Source organism: Tursiops truncatus, chromosome 5 (genome assembly GCF_011762595.2).
Source record: "Tursiops truncatus isolate mTurTru1 chromosome 5, mTurTru1.mat.Y, whole genome shotgun sequence".
In the NCBI taxonomy this organism is placed as follows: Eukaryota; Metazoa; Chordata; class Mammalia; order Artiodactyla; family Delphinidae; genus Tursiops; species Tursiops truncatus.
Window position 1 is genome coordinate 113,428,688 of NC_047038.1, and position 23,951 is coordinate 113,452,638.

Here is a 23,951-nt window from a genome sequence, read left to right on the forward strand (position 1 = left end):
GGGTAGGGTGAGCTGTAAAGGCGGCCATGGTTACCCCAGAATGTGGGTCTTTCAAATGCAAAAGTATGCTTTTTTTTTTTTTTTTTTTTTTTTTTTTGGTGCTTCCAAAGAATATTAGCAATGATAAATGTTCAAGAATTACATCACCGTCAAAGAAATTAGAGTGCCCACCTCCTACAGAACAAGTAAGTACATTGTAGCGTTTGACATTGAATGCTCCATTCCCTGGGTTTCTTAACTCTTACTGTCATCATTAAAAAACAGAAAATACAGGAAATGGGAGAATTTACTCTATCTAGTATCATAATTTGGAATACAATTATGATTTTTCTCTCATTCTGTTCTTGGTTAGTCTAGAATGTTCTCAAGTTTTAATGGGATGTTATTTTTATAATCGCCATTGTCTGGACATAGAAGCCACTCTTCTGAATTGATTTTGAATAAGTTTGTATCTGGCACCTTGTGTTGCCTTTGTGGTGAGTTGGCTTGCAAATGAGATTTTTGAAGGGAAATTATGAATTTCTGTTTTACTTCAAAACTTTAAAAAAGAGTTAGACAACTCTGCATGCTTAACAGTTATTTCATAGAAGGGAGGCAATGGAATGATTGAAGAGATTAGAAAAATACACATCTAAAGTGCAGTACCACTGATTTACAGATTTAATGATGAAGGAACCTGAGTTCTAGCAGATTATTTTGGTTCTTGATCTAATACAGGAGGAGAGAAGGTTCTTATCCTTTGCCTTTCAGTTAACATCCTTCATGTCAGGTAGAAAGCGTACAGTTTTATGCTAAGTCTTTGTGTGAGGAGGTTCTAAACTCATGAATTTCAGGGTGATTTCAATGATTTTGCTTTCTTGCCTTAAAAGCCTTGTGTTCAAGTTGCTTTGTAGTTTGTTTCTAACCCTGCCAGTGACTTCTGTGACTTTTGGTGGGCAGTCACTGGTTAGGATCACATTTGTTAGTATGGAAGTTTTAGCTACTGTGTTTTTTTCTTTCATTTCTAAGACCAGAGAAAGACCATTTATGTAGAAACCACAGGTGTGTAAAAGGCAGGCAACTCAAGGTACCTGTGGTGGTTGAATTAGTGTTAAGCAAAATGAACTCTTGTCTTTTTCCACCCCCTCTCCTTGAAGAAGCCAGCAGAACATGTGTGTCTGTCCAGTCCAGCTCCCCTTCTGGTGTCCCCAGAGGTACATCTAACTCCTGCCGTGCCTTCTTTACCAGCCACTGTGCCAGCCTGGCCAAGTGAACCTACAACTTTTGGACCAACAGGTTAGATAAAAATTTAAAAAGTTCAGTGAATCAACCAGCAAAAGCCTTCCGAGTCTTGAAATTCTTGAGTGTGAGCTTGACCTCCGAGCAGGATTAGGTGTGTGGAGCCTCCCGGAGCACTGCCCTGCTTCCAGCTTTGTGTGGTGCTCATTTGAGGTACGCCCTCACAGCCTCGGCAGCAGGTGTGTGAGCTCCGGTTGCCCGGTGCTGGCAGCACAGTTTTCACCCCCGTGGGCCAGCTCTCTGCCAGGCTCCGTGTCTTGTTCATAAGAGCTGTTATTAGAAGATACTGACTCAAAGCGTGTTTTCTGGGCGCTTATTTCCTCCTTTGTGTCCAGGAGCGTGTTTGGTTGACATTAGTACTTCTTCAGATTGCTTAAACACACACCGTCTTACTAGCTATACAATTTTATAGCACTCTTCACCTTTTAGCTTAATGTAAACTTACATTTGTAGAGAATTATTTTTACCTCTTTATAGCTTTTGATTCCTTTCCCTTTCTTTTGTAGGTGTCCCTGCTCAAATTCCTGTTTTGTCAGTGACACAGACTCTGACCACTGGACCTGATTCTGCTGTGTCCCAGGCTCATTTAACACCCTCTCCAGTTCCTGTGTCAATACAGGCCGTTAACCAGCCCTTGATGCCTTTGCCTCAGACACTGAGCCTTTACCAAGACCCACTCTATCCTGGGTTTCCTTGTAACGAAAAGGGAGATCGAGCCATTGCACCACCTTATTCACTGTGTCACACTGGGGAGGACCTGCCTAAAGGTGAGCTCCTTCTCCGAGTTCAAGTTGATTTTATTTATCAAGTACTGGTACAAGTTCAGTGAGAAATGTAAGTAGAGGACAGAGGTCGTGTTGCTGAGTAAGCCAAAGGACTTGCTTGGGGAGGACAGCAGAGGTCAGCTGTTAGTCACTCATCACTCCTGTTTCAGCTTCTGTTTGATTGGTGTTTTTATATGTTTAGTAATACATAAACTATTATTTATAGCAGCCACCCCTCCCCTTACTCCCCCGCGCCTGTCATTTTTTCAAAAACATTCTGGGGCTTCCCTGGTGGTGCAGTGGTTGAGAGTCCACCTGCCGATGCAGGGGACACGGGTTCGTGCCCCAGTCCGGGAAGATCCCACATGCCGCGGAGCGGCTGGGCCCGTGAGCCATGGCCGCTGAGCCTGTGCGTCCGGAGCCTGTGCTCCGCAACGGGAGAGGCCACAGTAGTGAGAGGCCCGCATACCGCCAAAAAAACAGTCTGAAACCATTTTGAATTAAATCTTAATAGTGTTACTAACCAGATAAGTAAACAGTACTGAGTTTTCACATCAGTGGTTTGGTGTTTGGAACTACTCGTATTACTTCATCCATGAAAAAAATGTAGAGGAGAATGAATAGAAAACATAATAACTGTCATTATAGTACTACCTGCAATAGTATATATTTTTTAAGGAATTCTTTTTAAATTCGTGATTTTTTTTTTTTTAAAGTTTAGTTTCCAAATTTCCTATTTGAAAAACTGAAGGAGTAATGTAGTGACTCTCTGTGCTCTTTACTTGGATTTTTGTGGATAATTTTCTGTTATTAGTCAGTGGTTTGATGTTTGTGTCTGTGGGTAACCGGCTAATGTCAAATGAATACCTGAGCTAGTAGTATCCTACTAATCTTGTTAATGATTTAGGTTTATGTTGATTTTTACTCTTACCCCCAACTTTTTTATTTCATAATATTTTAAACCCCACAGAGAAGTTGAAAAGGAAATGCAGTGAGCACCTGAGTTTTCTTTGCACAGATTTAAGTTTAGTCATAAAAATCTCAACTTAAGCCATTTTGGGGCACGGCTGTTAGACTAGATAAAGCATGTTGAATCTGGAATTACCCTACAGTAACAGAGTCTGGTTTTGGTTATATTACAATTTTTAATATATGTTTTATATCACAGGCTAGAGAAAAACAATTCAAGTAGGCAAAGTTGTCCTTAGAACTATATATCCTTTGAGGGTAATGAACAAAAGCTTTTTGTGAATGTATCATTTTAGTGAGTGACGATGTTACTTATTTTCAGATAAGAACATTCTTCGATTCTTCTTCAATCTTGGTGTAAAGGTATTTACATTTTGTCATTTTGAAGTTATTTTAAGTTAATACTGTTTTAAATTATTACCATTTAAATAATCTTAACTCTTATCCTGTTGGTCAATAACCTAAGGTTTACTAAATCTCATTAATTTAAGAAGTAACATTTTCAGTACCATATAGTTTGTTTTTGGTGGTGATTGCAGCTCCAGTATTTGCTTGCTTTTTCTTTTAATTGGCAGTGGTTTAACCCTGTGAGTATATTCGGGAAACAGCCTAGTGGAAGTGCTCCTGTGAGGAATTAGGTGAAAGGGCTGGGTTTGAAATTCTGCTCCTGCACTTCTTATCTGTATGGCCCTGGGCAAGTCATTGAGGGTGTCTGAGCCTGGCTGTCTTCATTTATGGAACGGGGAGGATGCTCTTCTTCTGTCTGCCTCAGTAGCTTGAAAGGCTGAGAGGAGGCCACCCGTGGAAGGTGGAGCTCACTAGCAGAGCAGAGCTCCCTGTGGGAGGTGATCAGCCTGGAGATGGCTTGTCTTAGAAAGGGCTGGAGAACTCTCTTCTCGTCAGTGCGGTGTTGTCTGCTGTCTTGGATTCGTTTCTGTGGCTTCTAGACTGTTAATACATGAAATGAGGTGCCCTACTGTGTGTGGCCTATGGACCAGTTCATAAAAGGAGACTTGATTAATTTCTCCATCTGCTGCATTCATGCGTAGTTTATATTTATCTAGTTAATGTTGGCTGTAGCTGATTGGTTAATTAGCCAGTTGTCTGGTAAATTTTTCTTCGTGTTTTGGTGTTTAGCTGAACCTCTTGCAGGGGAAGGATTTGGAGTACTTCATCTTCGGTATTTATCCTTATCTGACTAGAGGTCTGACTTTAATCCTTGCAGTTGGATTGCTCTGGGACCTCCTCTGACTGTGGAGTCCAAATGTTGGGGGTCACCTCCTTCTGTACCAGCGTTTTCATGGTAGAACACGTCTAGACTAGGTAACTAGTTGGCACGGGGTCACACACTGAGTTAGTGGTAGAGCCAGAACATGAATGAATGCAGGTCAAGCTAAACAGCCAGTGATCGAGAGACCGGAAGTTGGAGGCTCAAGTGCTTGATTGATGGTGGTGGTTTCTGAGATCTGTATCACCCCAGATCACTTCTGTGCAGTTAGATCTAAAGGATGGAATTAATGATCATGATAATCTGTAGGTGGGTTCATTACTCTGTCTCCTTTCAGATCTCTGTAGCGGGACTTGGAGTTGGTTTCAGGGTAGGAGCAAGGAATGGAGTCTCATAGCCGTGACTCAATTTTGTAATTCCTTTGCATGTTGTGTATCAGAGTGATCTAGTATTTGGACTGCAGTTTATGGTCTTTGCAGGCATGAGAAACTTGTCTTGAGCCCACTTTGAACTTCTCCCCGCCCCCCGTATTGTTTATCTTACTGGTTTTCTTTGTCTTTTGTAGGCATATAGTTGCCCTATGTGGGCCCCGCATTCTTACCTGTACCCTCTGCACCAGGCCTACCTGGCAGCCTGCAGGATGTACCCAAAGGTCCCTGTCCCCGTGTACCCTCAAAACCCTTGGTTCCAAGAAGCTCCGTCTGCTCAGAATGAAAGTGACTGTGCCTGTCCGGACGCGCACTTCCCCGTGCAGCCTGAGGCCAGTGTTAACGGTCAGATGCCACAGGCAGAGATTGGACCGCCGACGTTTTCTTCAACCCTGGTTATCCCTCCGTCTCAGGTGTCTGAAAGTCATGGACAGTTGTCTTATCAGGCCGACCTGGAATCTGAAAACTCTGGGCAGCTTCTTCACGCTGAATATGAAGAGTCGCTGAGCGGCAAGAACATGTTCCCGCAGCCATCTTTTGGACCGAACCCATTCTTAGGCCCGGTTCCCATCGCACCTCCTTTCTTTCCTCATGTTTGGTATGGGTACCCTTTTCAGGGATTCATAGAAAATCCAGTAATGAGGCAGAATATTGTTCTGCCCTCTGATGAGAAAGGAGAATTGGATCTGCCCCTGGAAAATCTGGATCTTTCTAAAGAATGTGCTTCAGTTTCAGCAGCAGACGAGTTTCCCGAGGCTGGAGGTGAAGACACCCATCCTCTCCCTGAAGCCAGTGTGAGCGAGCACGGAGGCCAGGTGGAGCAGTCATCCCAGACACCTAAGTCAGAGCTGGCGCTGGCTCCCGTCCCTCCTGTAGCAGAGGGAAAGGCTCGTCTTCCCACTCCGGTCCTAAACAGAGAGAGAGAAGCTGTGCCTGTTGAACCTGAGCCTAAAAGGACCATTCCGAGTCTGAAAGAAAAACCAGAAAAAGTGAAAGACCCTAAGACTGCTGCCGACGCGGTCAGTGGGGCCAGCTCTGTGGACAACAGGGTGCCGAGACCAAAAGAAGAGAGCTCAGAGGATGAAAGCGAGGTGTCTGACATCCTGAGAAGTGGTCGATCCAAGCAGTTCTATAATCAGACTTACGGAGGCAGGAAGTACAAAAGTGATTGGGGCTATTCTGGTAGGGGGGGCTACCCTCATGTGAGAGGGGAGGAGTCCTGGAAAGGGCAGCCAAGCAGGAGCCGAGATGAAGGTTATCAGTACCATCGGAATGCCAGAGGACGGCCCTACAGGGGGGATAGGAGGAGGTCAGGGCTGGGAGACGGCCATCGCGGACAGCACACTTGATGGTGTTGCTGCGGCATTTTAGAGCAGAAGCCCTTTCTTAGGTGGAATGTTTCTGAAGTCTCTGAAAAAAATAACATTAAAATAAAAACCCAAATTGGAACTCTCTCCTCCCCTCCCCCTTTACCCTCACTCATTCTGGACAAGAGATTTTGGATATGCGTTTAAGGGGGCAGGTGAATTCCTGGTGTTGCCATTTTTCTTCGTTCAAAATCTGTCTATTTATCGGGTGACTGCCCCCATAAAAAGTAAGAAATAAGTTTGTTAAAGTATTTTTTATAAACAGCTTAATATAAAACATTATAGATTTAGTGTTTGATTTTTTTCCTTATATAAGTTTAATTTTCAAATGTTGGAAACGTGTGCTTTATAGTGTTTACTAAAGTGACAAAATACATCATTTGACACACTATAGATTCCAAAACATAACATTGCACCAAATAGAAATGTATATTTTATTATGCAATGCCTTAGTCATAAACTGGGCTCAAACAATTCTTAGCCTAAAACACTGTTGTCTTTTGAAATGCTTCCAACCCAAAGGCCTTTCATCTCAATATCTGTCAAACTTGAATAATGTCTTCTCTTTAATATTACACATAAGGCAGCCTATTAACCTGTGTCTTAGAAATGTTGTATATAGTTCTTTTAATATTCATAGGGTATATTTTTGAATTTTGGTGAGTATTTGTTGAACTTGAGATTGCATACAAGAATAGATGTTTAAGAAATAATAGGAAATCTAATGAAATGGCTGTTTCCACCAAGAATTCTTAGCACTGGTGTAAATATCATGGTGCCTACTCGAAAGAAATGTAGATGCTATGCATTTTGAAAATAATCTGCATCTGTTAAAACTGCAGAAGTTTTTTAATGCCACTTTAACACTAATGCACTGACAGATTTAAATATTTTGTGAGAAGAAATGTTAAAAATTTTTAGCTTGACAGGTTTCTATAGAGTTACTGTGTTTCATTTTTCCCTTTGCACCGCACTCAGTTATGTGTACCACTTTACATTTGCATGTTCAATTTGTCACGGCTGGAACTATTGTACAAAAAAGGATGATTGTGACTTTGAGTTCTTCTAGAGGATGCTGCTAGACAGTGGATTTGTTTGCATTTAATAGCTTGTCACCCCTTCGGTAACATGTCTCTGATTCTGCTTCCTTCCAGTCTCTTGCAGTATTCATTAGACTTTCCCTTTGCATGTTGCACTCTTTTCCCATTTGGAGATTTGATTCTCTGAATTAACACAGTATTCATTCATCTGTGTTACTATATAAAAATAACTGTAGCTTATATTTCTTATTTGTACATACCAATGTGAAGTTCTACCCTTTTTTATGTTCTGCTTTGATCAGGAAGTTTTGAGTGCTATGCAAATAATGTAGTAATTTCTCTTTGCATGCCATGTGTAATATACCTAGCCAAAAGTAGATTTTTTTTTTTTAAAGCAATTACTTTAAAAGCAAATACAATTCACTTGAATTTGACAAACTGAAGCAGATGAGTTTTCTGGGTTCTCTGATAACCTACGGGAATGTTTGGATGCCAGCTAGGCTCAGTGAATCTCCACTGTACTGTAATAATGGTTATTTACCTCTGTGTTGTTTTAATTACCTAATGTCTTTGTAACTGCTGATTTGAGTAGTGATTAGTGTGTAGATGTTTTGTAACATAGGATTTTAGAGAGCACTTTGAAAGATAACATTTTATTATGATGGTGCTAGGTAAAAATTTGTAAAGACTGGGATGGTTGTGTGGAAAAGAAAAAAATTCTTGAGAGAACCTGTTGAAAGGGATTTCTGTTGTCACCTTCTAAGCTAGAACAACTGGGGAAGGTACTGCTTAAGCAATTTTTTTCTTAGTTAACATCAGCAGTTGTTACGGAATGAGAAGATGAGAGGGTCCTCCACTTTCAGCTCATGCTTGTATATGTAGGATTAGCTTACCTGATAATTTTAATGAAAATTACATTAGATATAATGACCAGATTTTAAAGTTCAATGTGAGTTTGATCTCAGGAGTCCAAAAGAAATCGCTATTTCCTGTCTCCTTTGTTTTATTGACTGGGATTTGATCGTCCCAGTTTCTTCTCGAAATGTTTAAAAATTGGATAGGAAAGAATACTGTTTATTTCTTCATTGTCGCTCTGTCTTACCTCAGTTGAGTAACAGAATACTCTGTAGTTCCTGAAGGAAATGCCGATTTGCTTCCTGTTTCCCATACTTACCTCCAGGACATGATGGAAACAGTGCTGAAAGAGAACTTTAGCAGTTGGTACTTTACTCAGCGACCTCTGGAATAAGAATAAAAGAACTGACTTTGGATTATTAGTTTTAAAATTATCTGTCTTTACGTGAAGGTCAGTTTTGTTTTTTTTCCTTTAGGCTTGTTATCAATATGTTAGTCCAGGGGTTTTGCCTTATGCTGAGGTCACACTAGGGCCAAGAAAGCTTTTGTCCTCCTTCGTTTTAACTGAGTCGTATGGTATGTTGACATGAGATAAAATGTTTCAGAGAAAAGCAAAAGCTTAGAAGTGAGAATCATTTGTATTTTGAGTTGGAAATTATGGAACTTACTCTATTATGATACACATTTTGAAGAACAAATGTTTAGAATGACCAAAGCTCACCTGTTCTTTTCATTTTAGTTGCTTTTGCTAAACTTGATTCCAGCCCCTTTCCTTTTAGCATTGTGTATATTTCTCTTCTTCATTTCCTCTCAGATAAATCTTCAATTCTTGCTCCACATACCTGTTGGTGGCAGGATGCTAGCATCTGTGTGGTCCTCATCCTGTTTCCTGGTAACCTGTATGTTCATTTTCATGGCTGACCTAAGCTCAGACCCTGCCTTGGCCTGGCAGGAGTAGGTTTTCCCTACTGATACTTTATCGTATTTGATGCAGACTGTATATATTCTTGCAGTGTGTTTCCTTTGTGACTCAAGGTTGAATAATGCCTGTGAACTGCAAACTTGCTTATGATTGACTTGGTGCAATAAAGTTCCTTTCTAACCATTTCTGGTTTAGAAAACATTCAGCCATCCTAGAAACTAGCAATATTTATTTATGCCTCATTTATTTTACCTTAGTCTTTCACTTATGGGTACTAAGCAAGGTCCATTTTAGTGTAGCTGAAGAGACTACATATTTGCATATTTGGCTACACTATTTCTGTTTACTGTATTTTGCTTCCTATTTAATGTCTAAATGCTATTGTGTTGTTTCCAATCTTAATGGCTCAGTTCCAGTGTATCAATTTCAAAGAACTAAGGTTTTGCTACTAGTGGCAGCCACTTACTCTCCCACTAATTGGGATTTCCCACTAATTTAGGTTTTTTCCTCCCCTGAAATACAAATTTTAGAAAAATCCTACAAGAGGGATGGGTGCATGTCTTAATGCTGGGAAACAGCGACTTTGGGGTTGAATTTACTTGAATGGATTAAAAATTGCATTGTTACAGAGCTAGAAAAAAATTTATGTATGAAAAATGATAATAGCCTTACACTGAGTACAAATAATACTTAAAGCATGTGAAGATGTGATCATTTGTGATGTTACTTGTAAAAAAAAAGTATATATACATCTTTTGAAGTGTTGAAAGGAAAATAGTACTTTATATTCTTTATCATATCACTTTTTGTAAGTGTTGAATATATTCCTGTTTATTTTTCTATGTTCTGTTTTGTAGCCTTAAGAAGTGTTTCAAACATATCTGAATGTATAAAATAAGAGTAAATGCCCTACATGGTGTGATGCTGCATTATATATAAAACTGTGTGCATATATTAAATTTTGTCCCTTGATTCTGCTTGTGATTCTTTGGCTCTAGGGCTTTAACTGGGTAATATAGCATATAAACCTTAAGAGAAGTTTAAGTAAACTCCTAAAATTAAGAGTTGTTTGCCATGGTTTTTACCCAGTCAGAAAATCTAGTGTGTGTGCAATTAAACACCACCCGGGCTTTATCATCTGTGAGGTAAGTGCTGTTCTTTTCCCTACGGTACATGTATAATAAAACGGGGGTCACGCAACTAGTAAGTGGTAGAATTTGAATTTGAACCTAGCTGAGTGGTTTGAGAGCTAGTCCTGTCATTTTTCTCAGCAGTCAATAAATGGGGATGTGTAGAATAAGAATAATTTATAAATGACTCCGTTTTTTTAAGTTAAATAAAACACAAAGTTTTATTTGAAAACGGAGGTAGCAAGTATACTTAAATACTTTGAAAATCCAAGTTTCTTAAGGCTGTATTTCTTCGTTAAATCAAGTCGCCTAAGAATATTGCTAGTCAATACTCATTTAACCTACTCTGGACTTTCTCCGAGTGGCTTTCTCAGGAAGCAGAGCCTGGAACAAAGGCTTCATTCAGCACAGGGTTTGAGAGACAGGTGACTTAGGTGCAGGGGCAGCAAGCTGGGAGGGGGTATCCCAAGCCCTATAGGCCAGTTTGGGGCTGCCCGAGAAGGTGAGTGAACTATCACAGAACCTTGAAGGGATCAGAAGGAGAAAGGAAGGAGGAAAAGGGGGAAGCATTTCTCTGTTAGCTGTGTTGAGTGCCAGCACCTCTTCCCACGGAGTTGATAGGGAAGAAAGCAAGATGTCTGCTGATAATGGCTGAAGCCCTTGCAGAACGGGCCACTCGATGTGGATGGATAAGGTGAGACCAGCTGAGCAGTGGGCCACAAGAAGTGTCCCATGCCGGGTTTCTTTAAAAGTTTTCAGAGAAAAGCAGAATGGTCTACTTTTCATTTTAAGTATATTTGTTTTACTTTCACTTGTTGACTCAAGTGCAGGTCTAGGGAATGATATGAGGATGTAAATAAACTGCAAAAGAGAAAGTAAACACAACTTCCCTTCACGGACCATAATTTATAAGCTTTTCCAAAAGTGAATCATGCACTCCTCAGAATAGTGAAGCTACAGTTGTTGGTATGAACATCAAGAGTTTTCTAGATCCTCCGAGTTCAAAAAATTCTGTAAGCTAGTTTCATTTTTAAAAAATAAATTTATTTATCTTTGGCTACGTTGGGTGTTCGTTGCTGCGCGCAGGCTTTCCCTAGTTTGCGGTGAGCAGGGTCTACTCTGTGTTGCGGTGCACGGGCTTCTCATGGCGGTGGCTTCCCTTGTGGAGCACGGGCTCTAGGAGTGCAGGCTTAGTAGTTGTGGCACATGGCCTTATTAGTTGCTCCGCAGCACGTGGGATCTTCCTGGACCAGGGCTCCAATCCGTGTTCCCTGCATTGGCAGGTGGATTCTTAACTACTGTGCCACCAGGGAGGTCCACTAGTTTCTTTTAAATGAAAACCTTGGTTTTGGGTTAAACGCCTTTGGGTAGAGTAAGAAACAAAGTAATGCTATGCCTATCTAGGGATGTGCCTGTTACTGTGTAACTTAGTTCTTTGCAATTTTCTATGATATGTTCAGAAATCAGGAGCCAAAAATGGAGACCAGAAACCAGAGGGCACAGACATGAAGCGACACTAATGCTCTGCTCCACGAGAAGGGACAGATGGTCATTTTTGCCAGTCTCATTAGCTGAAAACTTGTAGATACAGGAGACAGACTTGGGCACATGCAGGGTTGGGAGCTGGAACTATCCACTACAATCTGCCTGTATTACCCTTTCCTCTCACTAAGCTCTTCAGTGCGCATGCTGACTTGTCTCTGACCTGTGTTCTGGTTCACATGGATTTTCTTACCATTTTTATCATTACAGGTGCTCCTTTCCCTGGGAGCTGCCTCCTTCATGTAGCTCCCACCCAGAACTATTTCTCTTCTGAACCACGTGGTGCTCACAATACACCAGGCACTGGGGTTGAGGGCTTGACATATGTGTATCTAAATGAATGAGTGAAATTACAGAACCAACTAAGTAGTTATCCATTCTTTCTACAGAAACAAAGAACCTCTATGTAGATTCATTCCTTCGATACAGTAGGCAAACGAATGCCAGACACCAAACTGTACATTGAATCTGTAAGCGAGAGAAAGCACTGGACGACTTCAAGATGCTATGGTGTAAAATCAGGTTAACTTAAATTACATACATACACTTTTTGTAAAGACTGCTGCACACTAGGTTGACTATAAACAATTTATATGTACAAAATTTAAATTCAAAAGGTAAAGGCTGTATAATATATGTCTCCTTTATTCCCTGTTCTTAACCATCAAGTTATCCTTCCCAAAAGCATTAACTTTCTTGAGTATCCTTTTGTGTATTTTAGTATTTTGTACATTTTCATATAAACAGTGGTGTATTATAATAAATTATGTTGCACCATGCTTTTTTGCTTAGAGATTTTTTCTAATCAGGATATACTGAGCAGTTTCATTCTTTTCAAAAGCTAACATCTGCATTCATGTATTTGAGTTGGTAACAGATTTTATAAAAAAAAACCTTTTCCTTGTGTTAACAGTTTTAAGTCCTTTTCTACTGCTATACAAAATTTTAAGTAACATGTAAATCTGTTTTAAAATTTTCATTTACATGCAAAATAATACAATTGATACATATTTTATCAGCAGTAAGTAGAAAGAACTGTGCTCTTATAATACAAATATTTTAAGGACATAATACAGAATCAGTAAATAAAAACAGCGTTTGTCTTATTTTATTCGATACATTTGAAATAATGATTCACAAATTTAACCTATCTTTAAAAATAGGCAATACTTATTTTAGTATAATCCCATTTATGTACAAAACAAACCCTTTACATATTCACAGTTAAGTGCACAGAAAAAAGCATGAAAGGATATATATTATTAAACATAAACACTGGTAACATTTGGGAGAGTAAAATAAAGGGAAATCATAACTCTATTCCATATATTTCTGTAATATTTGAAAATTTCACAACAGACATGTATTTATGGATTACTCAGATAAAGCAATATTTTTAAAAGGCCTAATGGGGCTTAGTTAAACCATACTTTCTATCCACTGTTTGCATATTAATTAAAGCTTCTATTGTTTCAAGAAGCTCTAAAAGTTTGTTCAATAATTTCTAATTTTCCTAAACTCTTTTCCTCACTTGTAGTATAAGTTAGTTCCAGCTCAGCGCATTAGGCAGAAGTATAATTGAAAGTGGTTTTACACTACAGGTATCCCACTATTCAAGAAATTTGGATAAGTCTTTAGAACTCCAGCTACACACTATCCAAAACTAAGAAAAAAAAGTCAAATAATATCCTTTATATCCAAACCTGGAAATGAATATATTTGGTACCAAGGGATACTCTGTATTGCTATCTGGGGACCGCTTTGCGTTAATGTTGCCTTTAGGTAAGTGGCTCACAGTCCTTGGCTGCCCATCAGAAATCTCTGGAAGTTTAAAAATACACAGATGCTTAGGGACCAACTAAAGATTTTGAACCTGTACTGTATTTTTAAAGGAAACAAATATTCTTTAAAATGCTTTTTCCAAAATCTTGATCAGTGATTACATAAAGGTATGTTTATAGAATGACATTACCTTGAGAATAATTACAGAATATAGAATCTTATGAAATGCTACATGTAATTCAGAGTAAAGTTAGGATTTATTTTTTGGGGGGGGGGGGGTGTTGAAATGATTTTTTTGCTAAAGATATTCAAAAGCACCAAAAACATTGTCAACAATGCTTAAGTCGGTAATAGTCTTTTCCCAGCAGTGGTGTTCTGTGGCAGATAATCTTCCTTTGAAAGTCTAAACACATTGACAATTTAATGCAAAGACTGAAAACAAATATATATAATCCTGATGTTTATTTATCAAATTTCATCAGTGGCATCATCGACCGTCTTTTAAAATAAGGGCAGTTTCATTATAGTGGCATACCTGGCAAACCATGTAAGTACAGAAACCTTTTTCAAGATTTTTAAAAGGGGGCAACACTGCTCAGCATTTGGTACCTGTACAGCTACTGAATATCTTCCCATACATCATGAAAACTTGGAGGTAATTTGTATAGCCTGAAATGTCTTCATTTTAGAATGTTACGCACAAAAAGGGCCTTATCATCAAGAACAGAAAAGTGGCATTTGCCGTATTCAGACTACAATTTAAAACACAACTGGCTTTATGTTACAGTAAGTAAATTATACTTCAATCTCCAGAGCATGTGGGACATAAAACCTGATCTAAGTTTTATATGACAAAAATCCCAGTAAATGTTTCTTTTAATAAATGGCTTATCGATATTCTCAGATTCACTCTAATCATCCAAGAAAAAGTAGTTTCCACTCTTCTTTTGTTCTACATCCTAAAAAATAAAATAGAGAAGCAATAAAAATCAACACCATTCTCCTATATGTAAGGGTAGGGTAGACTTTCACCTGCAGAATTACTTAGCAGTGTTTCTAAGTGTCTATACAACCTCTCTGCACTCACTGGCTGCTTCTGGATATGCCTGGTTCCACTACTTAAAGGCAAGATTACTATCTCTGCTACCCATCCCTACTGCCTGGACAACCTTCCTGCTGCACACCTCACACAAAATTCCATTACATAAAATACTTAAACATATAAAATTTTGTTATATAAAATACTGTTTCCAGAAAAACTATTAAATTCCATTTTCATCATTTTAACTTTAAGCTTCTGGTAAAAAGGTATCACTGTCAGTTTGAGAACTGCCTATTACACAAAAAGTATATAAAAATAATTTTTCCCAGCACTGTTTACAGACTGGCCAGTAATGATCCAACTACCTACTTGCCTAGCTGCTTGCTCCCTTATTAGGACTGAGGTATGACTGTCTAGGATGAGTGGATATACAGAAAATGATAAGTGTACCTGGGGACTGATCTAAGTCTCTACCCAAGAAAACTACAACACAAAGTGTTTGTAATGCTTCAGAAGAAATTCTTATGAAAATTAAGCTGTGCATAATAAGTGTTCTAACATTTAGTTCCTCTCTTCTGCTTAATATGCTTTTCAAAACTGAGAAAACTCTTCAAATTTAATTTAAAACTTGCCATTTCATTATCCTGGCCAGAGAGTAAACATTTATAAACAAAATATACAGTGAAGGCTAAAGGCACCCAGATATTATGTTAGATGCTTAAGAATACATGATGTGCACCATGTCTCTGCCTTCTAAGAGGACACATTTTAGTAGCGAAGCTAGAAGAGTACAAATATGAAAGGACAGTATGTGTAACATACTTCTAAAGCTTCTAAGTATTAAGGAGGATGGCTAGAGGGCCATGAAATGTAAGCAGCATTTTAAAGAAGCACTGCAGGGATACCAGAAACACAGAAATGCTTTTTTAGCATTCATTTTTCTTTTTTTGAGAGATGAAGAAATGACTTATCTTCTAAAAAACACACATTTCACAGACTGTATCAAGTGTAGGGTGCAAAATTATTTTACATACTACAAAGAAAAAACAACCACTGACAAAATGTTTTTTCATTGTTTAGGATTTAATGCTCATTGAAGAAGTCTGTTTAGACTCTTAAAATATGTATTTTAATCATGTGTTGCTCTTCTGCGTGCACAAAAAGAAAATGTGTAAGAAATATTAAGGTATTTGTAAAAACTTCTGTTTCAAGTGTAATCTTTCTGAAGACATTAAATGGCAAACTCAACAGAAGCAGTACAACAGTGGGTGCAACTCAAACAGACAATGCAGCAATGGCAGCTACATCACAACTGCTGCCTATCAGACTGAAGTATACCATCAGATACTGAAATGTGAAAAACATGAATCTTAGAATTAATGAAATGACATAAGATTTTAATGACACAGCCTTCCATTTAAAACATGCTTTTCAGTTATTTACACTGAGAAGTTATCTGTGATTTAAGGTAATTTTTCTACATACCTTAATTGAATTGAGTTTGTTTATTCTTGGCCTATAGTTGTTTGGATCTCTTCTGAATGTAATTTCAAGCTGAGACAAAAATTTATTCATGCCAGCCAAAAGTGTCTGAGGACTAGGGGAAAAATAAAATCTATCAGTTGTGATTGAATTTTACCCCCCCAGTTTAATTACTTTTTTAGGATGAAGAGTATTACGAATCACTGTTCCCTCTAATTCCCCAATCATAAGTCATCTGGATAACAGTATAGTCACAGTACATTATAAAGTCTATATTCAGAAATGTCTTTGCTTGGACTATGTAGTTTGTTTGGCTGTATTTTTATGCAAAACAAACACAGTTTAAAGTGCTTCTGATCTGGAAAGAAAGTCAGCGAGAAGTACTGCTTTAGAAAAATAATGTAAGAATTTCAAATCTAAGATATTTAGGGGAGAAGAGAATTTAACAGAAAAGGTAATATTTATGTTAGAAATTAGGCACAAAGCAATATGTACAACATAATGGTGTTTAGTAGTAACACCTTTTAAAATTTCTATACTTTATTCATCTTTTCTCACCCAAACTAGTTCTTAAATCATGTTAAGTCATATCATACATGTGGAATTTTAAGCATTTTGTAAATACAAAGGGAGAATCACTATTTGAATAGCTTTATATAGTCTAAAAAACTTCCCTAACTCTCAAAGAAGTTATGTTATTTTCAGTAATTGATACATAAATTTTAAATAGAAAAAAAAAGAATTCTAAGAAGTTTAGTACTTCTATTCCTTGGATGAATTATTCAAATAGCAAATCCATTCCTCCCTAAACCAGCAAACATTGTTGGTATCACATGAACTTGCTGTTTTTACAGGTCAAATGGCTGAATATCAGGAATTTCATACAGTTCAACCTAATAAGGTTTCAGCACTAAAAGTGTAAAAAATTTCTCATAAAAAAAAATTTCCCATAAACTAGTGTGAAAGTTCTTTATATTACAAGTACTCTCAATCAAGCCAATAAGGAAAAATGAGAGAAAAAGGGGACGGAGGAGGTAAAATCATTTATTTTTAACTCTGCTGTACATTAATACCAGATATCTAGGGTGTAGTGAGCTTTACCACTAGCGGTGTAAATGGGGCAAATCATGCATCCAAATAATGAAACAGACAAAACTGAACCTGAAAGAAAAGGTGAGGGGCCCAAAGCTCCACATACTTATTCCCCTGGGTCAGGAGTTTACCATAGTCTAAAAAACGCTATTCTACCCAGGGCCATCCAGTACCGAATATGAATAATCTTGGGAGTTACAAAATCACTTCTAGAATTTCTGGTTATCTCTTTCCTTATTAAAAATGAAAACAGTATGACTAATGTCTATATGTTGATTGGAAATTTTAAAATAATTTTCTGGGGAGATTCAAGATGGCAGAGAGTAGGTGGACGTGGAGTTGATCTCTCTCCACGGATGCATCAGGAATACATCCATAGATGCAACAATTCTCACAGAACACCAGCCAAAAACTAGCAGAAGACCTTGGACACCGGAAAGGAGTATAAAGATTCCTGCATAACCGGGTAGGATGGAAAAAAAGAAGGGAGAAGGAGAAGAGGAAGCCGGATGGGACTGCATCCTGGGGCAGGGGAACTGAAGCAGAGGAGAGATTCCCGAATTTGGGGAAACCTCCTCTATGACGGGGAAATTGATTGGGACAGAAGGGAAGCATCTGAGGCTGCTGGAAGAGGGTGAAGCTGCTGATCCATAGCAGACAGGACAGAGTAAGAAATACACAGATGGCCCATACAGTGGCCCTACGTGACCCAGACTGGGACGTGTGTTCACAGGTGTGCAAGGGGGCTGGGAGCTGGTGTGTGGGGACTGGAAAACAGGCCCAGAGCAAGAAGTGCTGTTGGCTGTGGGAAGACGGACCAAGGGGACAGGAGGGAAGAAATCCGCAGCAGGGAATGCCTATGGAGGAAGACTGCACTGCCATGGAAGCAGGGCACTACTGCTGAGTCCCACGCAGGGCCATTATTGTAACCTCTCTCTCCCCACATATCGCTGCCTGCCAACGACAATAAAAGAAGCCCGCTCAGGGCTGGCTCTTGTGTGCTGGCTGTGAGATATAAAAAAGCCCCCTCAGAGCTGGCCCTCATGTGCCTGCTGCCAGGTGTCGGAAAAACCCTGGCCAGGGCTGGCTCTCAGGTGCCTTACGCTGGGCGCCGGAAAAGGCCCTCACTAGGGCCATATCTCTTGAACCCATGGCCGCCGGCTCCCCTGTGCATTTGGTGCCGCTGGGGCTCCCGTGATCCAAGCAGTCATACCACCTCTGCACCCGGTCCTCACAGGGCCAGACCCAAGAGCTCCAAGGCAGCCTCACGACCAGACTCCTGCAGGCAGACCACACGCAGAGGTGGGGATAAAACCAAAGCTGAACCCCAGGGACGGGGCAACTAAGGAAGAGGATGGAAAATCTATCCACTGGCAGCACAAGCTGCAGATTAAATCCCCACGATCAGCTAGGAAGACCCTGCGTCTATGGAACATCTGAGTAGACCGATGAGTGTTCCCACAAATGAAAACAGTCCAGCTTTGGCAACTGTGGACTTTGGGGGCAGCACACGCAGGAACTGGGCCACATCAGAGCTGGAGGGGTCCCCAGGCCCACAGAAGGTCCAGAGACCAGCCCAGAGACAGAGGAGGGGTTCCTGGGGAGGTGGAGGGGGGCTGTGGCTCACGGTGTGAGCAAGGACCCTGACAGCGGAGACCCCAGGGAAACAATTATTACTATTAATTTTATTATGTTTTGATTCATTCTGTTGTTGGTTCTAGCTTCTTATTTTGTTTTTGGCTTGCTTTACTTTCTTTTTTTGTTTTGTTATTTTAGATTTTTATTTAGTCTTTTGGGATCTCTTATAACATATTTTTATCTTTTTTTGGTATATATTTATATTTTTACTTTGCTTTTCTGTTGGTCTGTGTTCTTGTCCCGAATTTTTTTCTTCAATATATATGTTTAATATTTCCATTTCTTCTTTGCTTTTCTGTTGTCCTATGTTTTTCCCTTTTTATTTTACTATTTTCTAAATCATTTTTATAGGTTTGTTCGGTTTCCTTGCTTTATTATTCAGTGGGCACACTGCTTTCCTTTTGTTTTTAGGTTATGTGTTTTTGTTAGTATTAATCCTAATTGTTTGATTTCATTTTTGAATTGTGCTATTTGTCTGGTTTTTCTCTTGCTTTTTTTGTTTTATTTGGCTGTTTTGGTTTCTTTTACATGTGTGTGTGTTTCCGTGCTTCTGGTTTTTTTTGTTTGATTTTGTTTTTACCATTTCTCCAGGGTTTCGTTTGTCTTTTTTTTTAAATACGTTTTCTATTCTGTCTTTTTTATATTTCTGTTTCTACACTGATTTTCTGTTGTCTTCTTTCCCCTTTTTCTTTGTTTTTTTAATATCATTTTTGTCAGTTTGTTTTGTTTCTTTGCTTCATTCTTCAGTTGGCACTCTGCTTTGTTTTGGGTTTTTGTCAACTTTCTTCTTAATTGTTGATTTTGTTCTTGGGTTCTTTTGTTTGTCTGGTTGTTCTCTTCCTATTTGATTTACTTGGCTCTGTTTTGTTTCTTTTGTGTGTGTGCATGTTTCCTTGTTTCTGTTTCTGTTTGATTATACTTCTTACCATGTCTGGGGTTTTGCTAGTCTTTTTTTTTTTAAATCCCCTTTATTGCCAGGACGACCGACTTGTGGGGTCTTGGTCCCTTGAACAAAAGTCGGTTCTGAGGCTCTGGATTGAGAGCAACGAGTCCAGGATGCTGGACCACTACAAAATTCCCAGCCCCAGGGAAGATTAATCTCTGAGAGCTCTCACGGAGGCCTCTATCTGAATCCAAGACCCGGCTTCACCCAACTGCCAGCAGCTCCCAGTACTGGACGCCTCACAACAAACAACAAGACAGGAACACAAACCCACCCATCAGCACACAGATTACCTAAACTCATACTAAGCTCACAAACACCCCAAAACATACCACCTGACACAGCCCTACTCATCAGAGGGAAAAGACTCAGCTTCACCCACCAGAACGCAGGCACCAGTCCCTCCCATCAGGAAGCCTACACAAGACACTGGACCAACCACACCACTGGGCAGAGAACAGAAGGAAGAGGAACTACGACCCTGTAGCCGAGGGAAAGGAGACCTCAAATAGTGTAAATTAGACAAAATGAGAAGACACAGAAGTATCTTACAGGCAAAGGAGCCATCTAAAAACCCACAAGACCAAATAAATGAAAAGGAAATAGGCAAACTACTTAAAAAAGAATTCAGAATAATGACAGTAAAGATGATCCAAACTGCTGGACACCGAAACAAGAAACATTTAAAAAGGACCTAGAAGAACTAAGGAGCAAACAAACAGTAATGAACAACACAACAACTGAAATTAAAAACACTCTAGAAGGAATCAATAGCAGAATAACTGAGGCAGAAGAATGGATAAGTGACCTGAAGACAAAATGGTGGAAATAACTGCCGAGGAGCAGAGTAAAGAAAAAGAATGAAAGGAAGACAATCTCAGAGACCTCTAGGACAACACTAAATGCACCAACATCCGATTTATAGGGGTCCCAGAAAAAGAAAAGAAAAAGGGTCTGAGAAAATATTCTAAGAGATTGTAGTTGAAAACTTCCCTAACATGGAAAAGGAAATAGTTACCCAAGTCCAGGAAGCACAGAGTCCCATAGAGGATAAACCCAAGGAGAAACACACCAAGACACATATTGATCAAACTAACAAAAATTAAATTCAAAGAAAAAATATTAAAAGCAGCTAGAGTAAAACAAAAAATAACATACAAAGGAATCCCCATAAGGTTGTGAGCTGATTTTTCAGCAGAAACTCTACAGGCCAGAAGGGAGTGGTAGGATATACTTAAAGTGATGAAACAGTAAAACCTACAACCAAGATTATTCTACCCAGCAAGGATCTTATTCAGATTCAACAGAGAAGTCAAAAGCTTTACAGACAAGCAAAAGTTAAAAGAATTCAGCACCACGAAACCAGCTTTGCAGCAAATGCTAAAGAAACTTTTCTAAGCAAGAAATAAAAAAGAAGAAAAAGACCCACAAACAAACCCCCAAACAATTAAGAAAATGGTAATAGGAACATACATATCGATAATAATCTTGAATGTAAATGGATTAAATGCCCCAACTAAATGACACAGCCTGGCTGAATGGATACAAAACAAGACCCATATATGCTGTCTACAAGAGAGCCGCTTCAGACCTAGGGACACATACTGACTGAAAGAGAAGGGATGGAAAAAGATATTACATACAAATGGAAATCAAAAGAAAGCTGGAGTAGCAATACTCGTATCAGTTAAAATAGACATTAAAATAAAGACTGTTGGGGCTTCCCTGATGGCGCAGTGGTTGAGAGTCCGCCTGCCAATGCAGGGGACACGGGTTCGTGCCCCGGTCCAGGAAGATCCCACATGCCATGGAGCGGCTGGGCCCGTGAGCCATGGCTGCTGAGCCTGCGCGTCCGGAGCCTGTGCTCCACCACGGGAGAGGCCACAACAATGACGGGCCCGCGTACCGCAAAAAAAATTAAAAATAAGAAAATAAATAAAGACTGTTACAACAGATAGAGAGGGACACCACATAATGATCAAAGGATCAATCCTAGAAGAAGATATAACAGTTATAAATGTTTATGCACCCAACACAGGAACACCTCAATACATAAGGCAAATGCTAACAACCATGCAAGGAGAAATTGACAGTAACACAATAATAGTAAGGGACTTTAACACCCCACTTATACCAACGGACAGATCATCCAAACAAAAATAAATAAGGAAACATGAGCTTTAAACGACACATTAGACCAGATGAACATAATTGAAATTTATAGGTCATTCCATCCAAAAACAAAGGAATACACTTTCTTCTCAAGTGCACACGGAATGTTCTGCAGGACAGACCACATCTTGGGTCACAAATCAAGCCTTGGTAAATTTAAGAAAACTGAAATCATATGAAGCATCTTTTCTGACCACAATGCTAGGAGACTAGATATCAATTACAGGGGAAAAAAACTGTAAAAAATACAAACACATGGAGGCTAAACAATACGCTAGTAAACAACCAAGAGATCACTGAAGAAATCAAAAAGGAAATCAAAAAATAGCTAGAAACAAATGACAATGAAAGCATGATGACCCAAAACCTATGGGATGGAGCAAAAGCAGTTCTAAGAGGGAAGTTTATAGCAATACAATCCTACCTCAAGAAACAAGAAAAATATCAAATAAACAACCTACCCTTACACCTAAAGCAATTAGAGAAAGAAGAACAAAAAACCCCAAAATGAGCAGAAGTAAAGAAATCATCAAGATCAGATCAGAAATAAATGAAAAAGAAATGAAGGAAAAAACAGCAAAGAGCAATAAAACTAAAAGCTGGTTCGTTGAGAAGATAAACTGATAAACCATTAGCCAGACTCATCAGGAAAAAAAGGGAGTAGACTCAAGTCAACAGAATTAGAAGTGAAAAAGGAGAAGTAACAACTGACAACACAGAAATACAAAGGATCATGAGAGACTACTACAAGCAACTATATGCCAATAAAATGGACAACTTGGATGAAATGGACAAATTCTTAGAAAAGTACAACCTTCTAAGACTGAACCAGGAAGAAATAGAATACATGAACAGACCAATCACAAGTACTGATAGTGAAACTGATTAAAAATCCTCCAACAGCGGGGTTCCCTGGTGGCACAGTGGCTGAGAGTCCACCTGCTGATGCAGGGGAAACGGGTTTGTGCCCTGGTCTGGGAAGATCCCACATGGCACGCCTGCGCTCCACAACGGGAGAGGCCACAACAGTGAGCTGCCCGCGTAACACACCAACAACAACAAAAAATCCTCCAACAAACAAAAGCCCAAGGCCAGATGGCTTCACAGGCAAATTCTATCAAACACTTAGAGAAGAGCTAACACCTATCCTTCTCAAACTCTTCCAAAATATAGCAGAGGGGGCAACACTCTCAAACTCACTGTTTGAGGTCACCATCACCCTGATACCAAAACCAGACAAAGATGTCACAAAAGAAGAAAATTACAAGCCAATATCACTTATGAGCATAGATGCAAAAATCCTCAACAAAATACCAGCAAACAGAATCCAACAGCACACTAAAGGATCATACACCATGATCAAGTGGGGTTTATCTCAGGAATGCAAGGATTCTTCAACATACACAAATCAATCAATGTGAAACACCATCTTAACAAACTGAAGGATAAAAACCATATGATCATCTCAATAGATGCAGAAAAAGCTTCTGACAAAATTCAACACCCATTTATGATAAAAACTCTCCAGAAAGTGGGCATAGAGGGAACCTACCTCAACATAATAAAAGCCATATATGACAAACCCACAGCAAACATCATTCTCTATGGCGAAAAACTGAAACCATTTCCACTAAGATCAGGAGCAAGACAAGGGTGCCCACTCTCACCACTATTATTCAACATAACATAGTTTTGGATGTTTTAGCCACAGCAATCAGAGAAGAAAAAGAAATAAAAGGAATCCAAATTGGAAAAGAAGAAGTAAAACTGTCACTGTTTGCAGGTAACATAACACTATACATAGAAAATCTTAAAGATGCCACCAGAAAACTACTAGAGCTAATCAATGAATTTGGTAAAGTAGCAGGATAGAAAATTAATGCACAGAAATCTCTTGCATTCCTGTACACTAACAATGAAAAATCAGAAAGAGAAATCAAGGAAAGACTCCCACTTACCATCGCAACAAAAAGAATACCTAGGAATAAACCTACCTAAGCAGGCAAAAGACCTGTACGCAGAAAAGTACAAGACACTGATGAAAGAAATCGAAGATACAAAACAGATGGAGAGATATACCATGTTCTTGGATTGGAAGAATCAACATTGTGAAAATGACTACACTATCCAAAGCAATCTACAGATTCAATGCAATCCCCATCAAATTACCAATGGCATTTTCCACAGAACTAGAACAAAAAATTTCACAATTTGTATGGAAACACAAAAGACCCCGAGTAGCCAAAGCAATCAAGAAAGAAAAACGGAGCTGGAGGA

At 39.2% G+C, this 23,951-nt stretch overlaps 2 protein-coding genes across 7 annotated transcripts in view; one reads left to right on the plus strand and one right to left on the minus strand.

Annotated features, from left to right (window-relative positions):
* Positions 1-9,823, plus strand: part of OTUD4 (OTU deubiquitinase 4) — a 60,077-nt gene extending 50,254 nt beyond the window's left edge. For 5 of the 6 annotated variants that reach the window (XM_033857326.2, XM_033857327.2, XM_033857329.2 and 2 more), the window contains exons 17-21: positions 111-185; positions 1,137-1,275; positions 1,785-2,045; positions 3,334-3,374; positions 4,805-9,823. In XM_033857326.2, coding sequence (XP_033713217.2) covers positions 111-185; positions 1,137-1,275; positions 1,785-2,045; positions 3,334-3,374; positions 4,805-6,016 — 1,728 coding nt within the window. In that variant the 3' untranslated portion in view covers positions 6,017-9,823. The remainder of the gene's footprint in view (positions 1-110; positions 186-1,136; positions 1,276-1,784; positions 2,046-3,333; positions 3,375-4,804) is intronic. The other variant, XM_019926532.3, reaches the window with a different exon arrangement.
* Positions 9,824-12,601: 2,778 nt separating this feature from the next.
* Positions 12,602-23,951, minus strand: part of ABCE1 (ATP binding cassette subfamily E member 1) — a 36,112-nt gene continuing 24,762 nt past the window's right edge. Inside the window, exons 17-18 of the mRNA XM_019926526.3 lie at positions 15,833-15,944; positions 12,602-14,264 (exon numbers count right to left, since the gene is read on the minus strand). Coding sequence (XP_019782085.1) covers positions 14,217-14,264; positions 15,833-15,944 — 160 coding nt within the window. The 3' untranslated portion in view covers positions 12,602-14,216. The remainder of the gene's footprint in view (positions 14,265-15,832; positions 15,945-23,951) is intronic.